The following is a 12,834-nucleotide window of genomic DNA, read 5'->3' as shown; positions in this document are numbered from 1 at the left end:
CGTAAATGATGGCTGCTTTTTGTGCCCTCCATCATCTAACACATCTAACTGCAAGGGAGGCTGGGAGGTAAAGTCTCCCTCTGCGCCCCCGAGGAAGGTAAAGCAGCTTGCTGAACCTCTAGTAAGTTTTCACCATAGATTCAAAGGAATAGAAGAACTTATAGCTGCAAAGAATTGTGGGAAGAACATTCTTGAGAGAAGAAAAGACACGTGCAAAGACTCTGAGGCAAGAAAGAGCTCAGCATGTTTGAGGAGCTGAAATAAGAATGGGGTGGCTGAAGCATGGGGAGCAGGGAGAGAGTAGTGTGAGAGAGTGTTGAAGAAATGGGCAGAGGTCCAATTAGGAGAGGATGTCAGGTTTAAAACTTTTTATTGTGGTGAAATATTCATGATGTCAAATTTATCATTTTAACCATTTTTAAGTATACAGTTTGGTGGCATGAAGTACATTCACATTGTTGTGCAATCATCACCACCATCTATCTCTGGAACTTTCTCATCTTCCCACACCGAGACTCTATCCATTAAGCACTGACTCCCCATTCCTCCTCCCAAGTTCTGGTAACCACTGGTTTACCTTCTTTATTTATGAATGTGACTACTTTAGGAAACTTGCATGAGAGGAATCATGCGGTATTTGTCCTTTTGGGTCTGGCTTGTTACACTCAGCATGATGTCTTCAGGGTTAATCTGTGTTGTACTGTGTATCAGGATTTCATTCCTTTTTACAAATGAGTGATTTTCCATTACATGCATATACCACATTTTGTTTATCCATTTCTCATCTGTCCACGGATATTTGAGTTGTTTCCACCGTTTTGTTCGATGCTGCTTTGAACAGTGGTGTTACCAATATGTGTTTGCATCCCTGCTTTCAATTATTGTGGGTGTATATTATGAATAATTGGTGGGTCATATTAATCCCATGTTTAATTTTTTGAGGAACCACCATACTGTTTTCCATAATGGCTGTACCATTTGGTATTCTCACCAGCAATGTACAAACGGTCCAATTTCTCACCAACATTTACAATGTGTTTTTTGTTAAATAATAATAAAAACCATAGTAATGGGTGTGAAGTGGTATCGTACCATGGTTCTGATTTGCATTTCTCTAATGATTAGTGACGCTGAGCATCTTTTCACATGCTTATTGACCATTTGTGTATATTCTCTGGAGAAATGTCTATTTATCTCCCTGGCTGATTTCTTTTTCTTTTTTAATATTTATTTGTTTTTGAGAGACAGAGAGAGACTGACATGAGCAGGGCAGGGGCAAAGGGGGAGGGAGACACAGAATATGAAGCAGGCTCCAGGCTCCGAGCCGTCAGCACAGAGCCCAACGCAGGGCTCGAACTCACGAACCCTGAGATCATGACCTGAGCCGGAGTCAGATGCTTAACCAACTGAGCCACCCAGACGCCCCCACCCCCCTTGCTGATTTTTGAACTGGGTTGTTTTGTTATTGTTGAGGAGTTGAGGATTTTATTCTAAGTGCAGTAGGAAGGCATTGTGGATATCAAGCAAGGAGTGACATTTTAGGAAGAACCTACACCTTACTCGGGGCGATTGTGTGACATTCTTCAGCAGCATTGGCTCCTGGGTCCAGAAGTGGTGTGGGTGGATGCTGATGACATCATTAACCACAAAAGTCCCTGTTCACTATGAGCTAAAAATGTAGTGTAACTAGAGCAGAAGGCCTGGGTTCTGTTTTTCCTCCCACAAACTTCGGCAATGGCCTATATTTTCATGCCGCTCCCATGGTGTCCCATATTTCCCATATGCTGAAGCTGGAAAGGGGTGGGGGTGGGTCTGAGACAGCTCTGAGCCTGTGAAAGGCGATTTAATTTCCAGGGCCCCTTTGGTCCCTGTGATTCTTAAAGGACCCGACAAGGGCAGGCCAATTAGTACAGGCGGTGATTGTGGTTGCTGTGATATGGCAGAAATGCCAGTTCCTTGGGAAGCTGGTGACCCTGTGAATTCATTGCACACCAGCCCGACAGGAACAGCTGGGTGGGGGTAAGAGATCAGTGGGCAGGAAGCAATAGGGTTTCTGCTCTCCTGAGAGCCAGTTCCCCTCACCTCCCGATGCTACTGCACTTTCATACAGCCTGATACATTCAAGTCAGAAAGCGACATTAGACTTAACATGGCACTTGACAATTTTACATGCTTTTTACACGTTTTGTTCTTCTCATATGCTCCTGTTTACCCACTAAGGCAGCGGTTCTCAAACTTTAGTGCGTCAGAAGCACCTGGAGGGCCTGGTAAAATCTAGAGGGCCCGGCCCAATCCCCCAAAACTTCCGAGGCGGCGGGACCGAAGTGGGCTCAAGAATTCACATTTCCAGCAAGTTCCCAGGAGACGCGGCTCCTGCTGCTCATCTGGGCCTGTTCTTTGAGAGTCTCTGCACGAAGACACTAAGCACAGCTCTTCAGGGTCATGGAGCAAACTGATATAGAGTTCTTAAAATAGCACTAATTGTAGCTGCTGCTCGCTGTGGCCTGGGAATAGACTGCCTACCCCCTTTTGCGAGCTTTTTGTCTACAGACTATGGTATGGCAGGGTGTGTGTGCGTGTGAACACAGACATGTGAGCCCATGACCTCTGGGGATTCGTTAAAGACCATTGCTGTTTTGTGCAGCAGCAGCAGCTGAAAAGTCCCTGGTCCTGATGTGGCTGGGAGACAAATCATTCTTTCTATTGTTTCATGTGATCACAAAGAAAAAGAATATTGTCTCTGTTACTCAGGAGCACATGGCAATTAACTAACGCCCATAAACACCTTGACTTCCTGCATACAACTCATTAAAAGTATTAATTGAACGTCTATTTTATGTTCACTTTGTTTTATGTGCTGGAGATACAGCAGTGAACAAAACAAAGCCCCTGATGATGTGGGACCTTTTTTTCTAGTGGCAGGGATAAGAAATAAACAAAAAGAAAGTTAAATATGTTGTATGTCCAATGGCAATAGAGGCTATGAAGGAAAAAAGTAGACTGGAGATAGGGTGTAGTGGGGGTGGGAGAAGTTGCCATTTGTGTGTGTGTGTGTGTGTGTGCGCACTATGGTCAGGGAGACATCTCTGAGAAGGTGGCATTTGGGCATAGATTTGAAGGAAGGGAGTGAGCCATGTGGAAATCTGGAGGAAGAAGGAACGGCATGTGCAAAGGCCCCGAGGTAGAGCACCCATGGTATTTCAGAGAAGAGCTAAGAAGCCAGTGTGGCCGGTGTGAAGAGAGAGAAATTCAGAGAGGTAACCAGGGTCAGATTGTGTAGGACCGTGTAAGCTGTCATAAAGATTGTGGTGAGGGGCGCGTCATTGGAGGGTTTTGAGAAGACGAGGGGCGCAGTAGGATCTATACATTGAAAGGCTCTTCATGTCTGCTGAATGGAGCGTGCGCAGTAGTGGAGTGGTGGGGGAAGCAGGAAGGCCAGTCAGGGTGCAGTTTCAGTAACTAAGGCAAGGGTGATGGTCAAGTGCATCAGAATGCAGAGGTGAAGCTGGCGACAAATAGTGGCGTTCTGACGGAAGAGCCAACAGGATTTCCTCATTTAGATGTGAGGCAGGAGAGAGAGAACCACGCCTGACTGCAGGTGTTTTGGCTGGAGCCACACGGTTGCGTTCACTGTGAGGGAAATCTGCAGAAGCAGCAGGTCTGTGGTTTAGCGGTGTGCCCAGGAGAAAGAGGAAACGGCAGAAGAAAAGGAAAACAAGATGGAATACAAAAGAAAACCACCCAAATCCTACAACCTGAGCAGAGCTGCTATTTTTATTTTTTCATGATTTTTTTTTCCATTTCACAGTCCATATCCATGTCTAGTTTACAAATAGGAATAGCTAACATTATCGGGTGGTTAATACAGGAAAGGCACCGTAAGAGGCATTTCTGTGGCATTATCTCATTGAATCCCCACAACACCCCAGAATCAAGGTAACAGACACCTGACAACTTGAGCAACACCCTGCTTACTAGTAAGCGGGGGAACTGGGCTTTCACGCAGACTCCAACCCCCCCCCGGTATATTACAATGAAATATTGTATATAATAAGTGTTGCATCCTGTCTCCTGTACCGAGGGAATGCTTTACCTTCTGCGATATTCCTGTGTACTTTCAGGGATTGCTTTCCCTGGAATGTCGGAAATAATTAAGCTAAAGATCACCAGGGAAAAATGTGTAGCTCACAGTGAGATTTGCTGATGATGAGGCCCGGGGGGTTGCTCCGGGTGGGGGGGGGGTCCAAGGAGGACCTCATCACACAAAAGACGTGGGGAGGTTATAATAAGACTTGGGGAAATGGTAGGATTCAGCTAAAATTCAAGCAACCCGGGGTTTTGATGGGCTCAAAGCAAAGTAGGACTGTGGGTAAAGAAATTCACATCAGCCTGGGCTGAGGTGCACACTCAGGCCTGTTTCCTCAGAAACTACAGGGTTAAGAGAACCGTAGAATGTTGTATCCAAAAACCCCCATTGGAAGCTTGAGGGGAGCTCGAGGCTGTCTTCGGTGTGCTCATGGGGGAGTCCGCCTCCCCTAATGCCAGTCCTGCCACGGTGAGGGTCTCCCAGGGTGCACGCATGGGTGGAGCAGGTTTCTAGGGAACACACGTTTTTCTTGGAGTTAAATAGCATCACGTTGGAAAGGTTCACCTGCTGTAGAATTGATGAGCCCAGCATGGGGATCCGGTGCCTTTCATCACTGAAGGCAGGCTTCCGCGTAGTGGTTTGGAGAGCTTGAGCAGTGATGTTTTCGACCCAAGCGGGGAGCAGGGGAGCTCTCTGGAGCTCTCCGGTTGCTTTAAGTAACTGAGGGGCTCCAGCCGGAGCTACGGGGCCGACCTAATAACCAAGGCGAAGAATCCCGTCCTCCTGTGCTCCGTAGACCTGTGGCTCATTTACTGAGTACGCTTCTTACTGAGGCTCTCCTCCTGCCAGGCCCTGTGGGAGCCCCCCGGGGAGACAGGGGATTCAAATACAGACTTGCCCTCCAGACGCATCACGGAATGGGGCAGACAGGTAAGAAAACACACGATTTAAATAAAATGCACAATGGAAGCAACCAGAAAACACCTTCAGCAGCATTATGTTGAGGAACCACCGGACATCAGAGAAGGAAGGGGACTTAGCCCAGATTGAAAGGTTGGTACACCGGGGCGCCTGGATGGCTTGGTCGGTTAAACGTCCGACTCTTGGTTTCGGCTCAGGTCATGAGCTTGCAGTTCGTGGGTTCAAGCCCCACATTGGGCTCTGTGCTGATGGTGCAGAACCTGCTTGGGATTCTCTCCCTCTCTGATGCTGCCCTGCTTGGGCCATGTCTCACTCAAATAAGTACACTTGCAAAAAAAAAGGTTGGTAACAGTCACAAGATGGGGTTTGGACGGAGGCTTTAGGGACACAAGGGAGTGAGGGGCAGAGCGAATGGAGTGGCTCAGGTGGGTTGTGTGGCCAGAAACCAGGCTGGATAACTGAGCAGGGGCTGCCTGAGAAAGACTGGGGCAGCCAGCAGCACTCGTCACACTGTCGTCCTTGAAGATAGGGCCGTCTCTGATTCCTTCTTAACATCCACTGCACCTCGCTCGACACATATTAAACTGACCGAGGTGAGGGAAGAGGTGTCCTTTGTCCTTTAGGAAGGTAATTCTGGATGCACGTGGATGAGGTACGAGAGGCAGGGTGGACAGCCGGGTGAGGGCAAGGGAGAGCCTGCATCAGGGACGGGGCAGAAATGAGGGCGTCAGAAAGCACAGGTGAGGGGGGGAGAGGGGCCGCTGGGAACCTTGTGAGGTAGGAGCCAAAGAGTGGGGTAGGAGCCCCAAACCGTAAGAGGGCAGCACTTGCCGCGTCCCCGGGGAGCCACAAGGAGATGCTCCAGGCTGCACAGGTCAAGGCCGGTTCAGGGAGATAGAGCCCGTTTTAGGGGTGTTTTCTGTTTTGTGGGGCTTGTCCATGTGAGTTGGTAGGAGGGCTCATTTCACGTTGCCACTTTGGCTGTAAGTGGGGATGCCCATCTGGGGTGTGACGGATGCTCTCCTGGGGCCTCCCGGGGCCATGAAGGGGGGCCAAGTGGCATATAAGTAATAACTGTTAATGGCTCTGTTATAATGTACCCTCAAGAGTAAACCATCCCATTTATCTTCACTGCGTGAATAAAGCACCATTTAATGAGATACTAGGAGAATTTATTGAAAGAAATGCCCACCGTGTAGTGTGAGGAGGAAGAACAAAAGACCTGGGTGGGGTTTTTTTTTGTTTTTTTTTTTGTTTGTTTTTTTTTTTAGGTGCCTGACATCAGTCACTCAACAAATAATTATTGAGCACCTACTATGAGCCAGGCACCGTGCTAGGCATGGATAGAGCAGTAAAGGAGGGAAACAGGACTCCCTCTGACGGAGTAGACACTGGGTACAGGAGGCAGGCCACCAATAAGTCACAAACAAGCCAGGTAATTCGTGAAGAGCACGGATTAACAGGGCAACGTGATGTAGCATGTCACCCGGGGTGGCCGGGACAGGCCTTTCTGATAAGGTGATGCTGTGCCCAAAACGGTGAGCCGTGGTCCACTGGCAAAGCACCAGTGGAAGAGGAGAGCCTGGGAGGATATGGGTTTGTGCTGGAGCAGGGCAGAAAGCGGGGACATCGGACAGGAGGCAGGCTCGGATCGCAGAGCCCTCAACACGCTCGTGAATGTTAGCTTTATTGTTGCAGTGCCTGGGGGCCACCGAAGGGGGTAAGCAGAAGAGAGAGCTGGTTTGCACTGCGAGAACATTGCTGTCTCACTGAGGGGAGAATACACTTAAGGAAGGTGGGAATCAGAGCAGGGGGCTCAGTGGGGAGGAAGAGGCCGTTGGTCAGAGCAGACGGGTTGGTGGCTTGCATTAGGCTGGTAGTCGCGATGCAGGGGGGAATGGCTGAGGCTGGGACATGTTCTCAAGGCAGAGTTGACCGGGCTTGTTGCTGAATTCAGTGTGCAGTTTGGGGTAAAGAGGGGCCTGGGAATACCCCCCACCCCCCACCCCACCCTGAGGTTGAGCTTAAGTAGGTTTGAGTGGAGGGTGTGGCATTTCCTACAATGGGACATCTGGGTAAGGCTCAGATACTCATTGTGCCATGTAGAACGACTGGTATGAGAGGCCCCTGGGCTGTCCAGGTGGAGACATCCAAGGGGCAAAGCTGGGCTGTGAGCCTGTTGCCCAGAAGTGAGGTGTGGGGTAGGAATTGGAGGGCCCCTGTCTGTAGATGGTTTCATTCAGACTATAGGACTGAACAGGAATGCGTCACGGGGAGAGCCTCGGAGAGGAGGATCCCCCCAAAGGACCAGTCAGTCAGGTAGGAGGGGAATCCTGGGCAGACAGCACTCAAAAAGGCCTGAAAAGAAAGGACTTCCGGAAGGAGAGGATCAAACGTGCTGACACAGCCAGTCAGAGTGGGTGCTGAGACCGAGCCGGGGATTTGCAACCCGATGGTTGGGGACCCGGACTTGAGTGTGCAGAACTTTAGCTCTGGCATCCCTTGCTTGGAGAATGCAGGAAATGGCTGACCTTGGAGAACTTTTATTGCATTTCACGTGGAGAGTGGCACTTCAAGCTTCCCGGGGCCACGGATCAGATGACTGTAAATAGTTCAGTAACCACAACTGTGGTAGGAGCTGGGGAGTGGCTGGCTATCTATATTGTGAAACAGACCTAGGCTTTTACCATCAATTCCGTCCTTTCTCTAAACTAGGGTCAGAGCAGACAGCAAAATCCGAACTCAGACTGGGTTCCAGAGACCTAGTCCAAATAACCGTTCAGATCGGACTATTAATTTGGCTCGTATCCCGGAACCTTCAGAGGAAGGCAGTTGGGAAGTTCCCTGGTGTTCTAGGCTTCAGGCAACTTTGATCTGGAATATCCTCAGAGCCCATAGAATCGTCATCTTTTTATTTTAGTGTTTATTTTTGAGAGACAGCGAGTGGGGGCGGGTGCGGAGAGAGGGAGACAGAATCCCAAGGAGGCTCTGAGCTGTCAGCCCAGAGCCTGATGCAGGACTCGAGATCGTGAACCGTGAGATCACGACCTGAGCTGAAATCGACAGTCGGACGCTGAACCGACCGAGCCGCGCAGGCGCCCCTAGAATCATCTTCTTGTGGCCCCCTCTTTCCTTGTTCCTACGTTGCTGGGGAGGCTAGGCTGCTTCAGCTTTGATGAGACGTGGACATCGTGCAAAGACATCAGACTGCGTCTAGCAATCAGTCTGATTACTCTCGTGATCAGCCCAGGAAACGGGCTGTGTCACCGAGAGGGACGCACCTCCACACGTCTCTGGGCTGCCAGGGGAGGGAGAAAGAACTGGAACTGAGGATTGGGACCTCCAGTCCTCGGTTCCTCCTACTCCAGCTGCAGACCCTGAACTGCTTATTGGTGCTTCCGCGACCAGCATCATCTCAGGGGCGTCACAGTTGTGTTAACAGCTGTTGTCATTTTCTCACGCACCCCCTCTTTACTACAGGACTATGCCCTGAAGGGAAAGCGTACCTAGGACGAGAGGTAGAGTTTAGTATGTTACAGCCTTGCACTTTCTAAAATTTTTTTTTTTTACATTTATTTATTTTTGAGACAGAGAGAGAGCATGAACAGGGGAGGGTCAGAGAAAGGGAGACACAGAATCCAAAGCAGGCTCCAGGCTCTGAGCTGTCAGCACAGAGCCTGACGCGGGGCTCGAACCCACGGACCACGAGATCACGACCTGAGCCGAAGTCAGACGCTTAACCGACTGAGCCGCCCAGGTGCCCCCAGCCTTGCACTTTCTAGAAAAACCATTCAGTGATCAGCATCGAAGGCACACAAAATAATATATGTATGTATATTTTACATGAGCATGAGTGCATAGACCATATGTATCTCTACCCCTGTGTGTGTATATAGAAGTATATTTATATATCTAAATGTATTTCATTATATAATGTGTATTGTTTGTGACAGTATCAGCAGTTAGGTCACCATGGAAATGAAATGTTTCATAAGTGACTGTCATCTGGGCCTTGATGCACATTACAAGCCAAGTAGGACAGAATGGTACAAGTAGCCAGAGAGGAAAATGTCCCCTGTGTTTGCTCACTGAGGCCACAGCACTCAAGTTTACGGGTTTAAGGCTTATTTGTGGCAGAGTTGGAGGCACTGACTCTCTTGACATCTTTTTTTTTTTTAATGTTTGTTTATTTTTGAGATAGCATGAGCAGGGGAGGGGCAGAGAGAGAGGGAGACACGGAATTCAAAGCAGGCTCTAGGCTCTGAGCTGTCAGCACAGAGCCCGACACGGGGCTCAAACTCACACACAATGAGATCATGACTTGAGCCGAGGTTGGACATTCAACCGACTGAGCCACCCAGGTGCCTCTCTTCTTAGGTCTTTCTAGACCTCAACACATGTTTGTCTTTGGTCTTTTTATGACCTTGGACATGCTACTAAATATATATATGCTCCCTGACGACCAGCTTTTGTCAGGAGGGTGTTTGAGCTGGGGGTGTCTGTGCTCGTTCGAATGGGAGATGGGGGCTCTGGGCTCACAGACGATATATGTTGGGCAAATGCTGGTGGACGTGGGCCACAGCCTCGCCCCAGCACATTTGCTGTGGTCCAGAGAGGCAGCTCCCGTCCCTTCGCACCCAGGGACCCCAATCCACAGATGGCCCGGCAATGTGATGTGCTGAGATGTGTTCAGAGCTCCCGGAGTGGCATGTGTGGCTGCACTGAACGTTTCCACGAAAGTGCCTCCAGTGTGGGGACTTTGTCATTTTGTCTGTAGCTCCGCTAAAAGCTTTGTATGGGTACGAACCCCAGGCAGAAATGGCCTTTTTTTGTAAATACCAAGAAAATCACTGGGTTCAGATGCACTGTGTTTGTAAAAAAAGCAAAGCCAGAGTGAGTTTTCACACCTGGTGCTTCCTGTGGTCCACTGTGAGTGTGACATATCATTCCACTGACAGTGATCTCATCTGCCCCGGCTGTCTTGATGGTCTGTTTCCTTAGAAAAGATGCTTTTTTTCAATGCACAGAAGATAACCTTCTTTAGGCTTGGCTTGCTTTCTTTCTCTTTCTTTCTTTCTTTCTTTCTTTCTTTCTTTCTTTCTCTTTCTTTCTTTCTTTCTTTTTTCTTTTCTTTTCTTTTCTTTTCTTTTCTTTTCTTTTCTTTTCTTTTCTTTTCTTTTCTTTTCTTTTCTTTCTTTTCTTTCTTTGACAGGCTTCCGACAATGGCCTTGGGAGGTGCAAAGAGTTGTGATAATCACATAAATTTTGAACACCAATCTGTGGCTGGCAGGGGCTGGGACGGGGGGCTCCAGAGGGAGAGATGATTGGAGAGCTGCCCGGAAGCATGTGTGCCTAGCGAAGGGGGCGGGTGAATGAACAGCTGGTGACAACACATTGTACTTGTAGCCACAGGAGGGGAAAGTACCAGATGTGTGGCGCTCAGAGGAGCGGCTGCTAGTTGTTGACGTGGGATTGGTGGGATGTCAAAGACGGGAGAGGAGTGACCTGCGCTTAAAGGCCCTGATTGGTCATTCTGTGACAGACGGTGCTTAGCGTGCTACCAAAGTCTTTCTTCCTTTCTCCCGTCTCCCATCTTTGCTTAGCACATGGCCTCTTGGAATAAATGATATTACCCCTCCTCCTCTGTGAATGAATCCGTGTGAGTAAGTCCTGGCTGATAGGATATAAGTGGAAGTGATGTGTGAAACTTCCAGGAAGTTTCCCTCCTTCGAGGGAGGGGGTGTGCCTTTTTCTTCCTTTCCTTCTTCCTGATGGCTGGGATGCAAATACAATGGCTAGACTCTGGCATCCATCTTGGACCCGATGGAAAACACATGTGTAAGTGAGTAGAGCAGTGAGACTTGAGTGCCTATGTTTATGTAAGGGAGAAATAAATTTATGATGTAGTATAAGTCACAACAAGAGTTTTTGTTCTGGGGCCCCTGAGTGGCTCAATCAGTTAAGCATCTGACTCTCAGTTTCAGCTCAGGTCATGATCTCACCGTTGGTAAGTTTGAGCCCCGTTTCAGGCTCTGTACTGACAGTGCAGAGCCTGCTTGGGATTCTCTCTCTCTCTGCCCCCCTCTTGCCTATGTGTGTTCTCTCTCTCTCTCTGTCTCTCAAAAATAAATAAATAAACACTAGAAAAAAAGAGGGTTTTTTTTTGTTGCTGTTCCACACAGGCAAATCCAGTAGCAGTTAATTTGGGTTTTACGTTTTCACTGTGTGTTATCCTCAGTGGTTTGGGACTGTGTTTCTCAATATCTAACTTCTCTTGACCAGCTCTATCTCAGGCTAGGAACCCCGAGGTTAGCCTGTGAATATTTCCAGTCTGTGCAATGGTTTTGAGTGGATATCTCCGTATCCTTCCTATTTGTTTGGTACAAGGTTTTGGTTTTGGAATCATCAAAAACCCACTCGTTCAGGCTTGGTATCGTGTGTTTCAATCAAGCCCATATTACAGAATGGCTGAAAGTGACCAGCTGTGTGACGTCAGATAAGCTATTTGTTCTCAGTAAGTCCCACTTTCCCATCTTTAAGATGAGGAAACTCGTAGTCCCTTCTTCACAGCCTGTTGAGAGGATCGCCCGACAAAATGTAGGAAGAGCAAATAGCATCATTCTTGGCACTTGTAACTGCCCACTAAGTATCGACTGCTCTTGTGTGTCTGGTCTTTCGTTCTTGAGAGTCTCCGAGCACATGTGAAACATCGGCTCATCAGTATGCACACCCTCCCCTCCAAAAGTCATGTGAGTGAATTATGTTTACCTTCTCTATTTATAGGTACGGAGAAGGAAAGTTGTATTTCCCGCAGAGCACAGACAGAAGCAGAAATCAGATCCAGTTTCGTCCCCAGATTAAAGATAACACATGGGAAACGATTTTGCTAGTTGTGCAGAGATTTGTGAGGGAAAGACTTTGGTATGATTTCCTTTTCCTTGTTTGCCCTGAAGGCCAACAGGCCCGCGTCAAAGCACTTGCCTCTTACCTCTTATGTTAATGCTACTGCCTATCTGTTCGCCATCCTCGGATGATGGAAGCATTGTTCCCCCCCCCGCACTCCCCCCCCCCCCCCACCGCCTGGCTACTGTCACCTCCAGACACTGGGCTCCCATCCGGTGCCTCTCCTTACCTGCCGCCCCCAGAATTGGTGCCTGAAAAGGGGATTTGGCATTTACTCTCATCGGCAGGAAGAGTGAGATGAGTTTAAAGTATTCGTTACGTGATGACAGGGCGGCTCCTGGATGGACGTGTCTCAGAGCTGACAGGCAGGCTACCAGAATGGCTTGGAAGGCGCGTGTGGGATTTTGCGTGCCTTGCCCCTGAATTTAGGGCAACTATGGATGCAGACTGTGGGTCCTGGAGTGCGGCTGCCTGGAGTTAAACTCTGGCTCTGTGCTTTCCTCTTGTGCGAATTTGGGCGTTGCTTAACCTCATCTGCAAACGGGGGTGACGGCGCTGCCCTGACCTAGAAGATGTGGTGGTAGGACAGGGCTCCACACGACGTTTGCCCTCAGGGCAGTGCCTGACCCTGTAAAACACACGGGCAATGTTGGCTGGGTTGACAAAGTGGCGTATCTTGAGGACAATTCAAGTTTCCCCTTCGCTGAGAGCTTCACCCTCGTTTGACTCTCGGCTGTAATCCGGTGTGCCTCTTGACCTGCACAAATCTGAACTCCCCAGCTGGATTACGGGCTCTGGAATTTCTTTTTTCTCTCATTTGTCCCAGGAGGTCCTCTGCAGAACCCACCATGTACCTGTCTCAGTTAGCTTTTGCTGCCTAACAAGCTACCCTAAAGCTTATTGACTTAAAACAATAACTGCTT

The 12,834-nt window shown here is 48.8% G+C and overlaps 1 protein-coding gene across 5 annotated transcripts in view; it reads left to right on the top strand.

Moving 5' to 3' along the window:
* The first annotated feature begins 4,816 nt into the window (after positions 1-4,816).
* FRMD4A (FERM domain containing 4A) overlaps positions 4,817-12,834 on the top strand; it is a 659,116-nt gene continuing 651,098 nt past the window's right edge. For 4 of the 5 annotated variants that reach the window (XM_045060912.1, XM_045060911.1, XM_023256373.2 and 1 more), the window contains exon 1: positions 4,817-5,017. Coding sequence is in view for 1 of the 5 variants with exons in the window: in XM_045060907.1 (XP_044916842.1) it covers positions 5,085-5,140 (56 nt within the window). In the remaining 4 variants the exon portion in view is untranslated. Of the gene's footprint in view, positions 5,018-5,069; positions 5,141-12,834 lie in introns of those variants that run through there. The other variant, XM_045060907.1, reaches the window with a different exon arrangement.

The sequence above is a fragment of the Felis catus genome, chromosome B4 (assembly GCF_018350175.1).
Source record: "Felis catus isolate Fca126 chromosome B4, F.catus_Fca126_mat1.0, whole genome shotgun sequence".
NCBI classification, from domain to species: Eukaryota; Metazoa; Chordata; class Mammalia; order Carnivora; family Felidae; genus Felis; species Felis catus.
The sequence above is the reverse complement of the archived record's forward strand: the minus strand, read 5'-3'. Positions and strand labels throughout refer to the sequence as shown.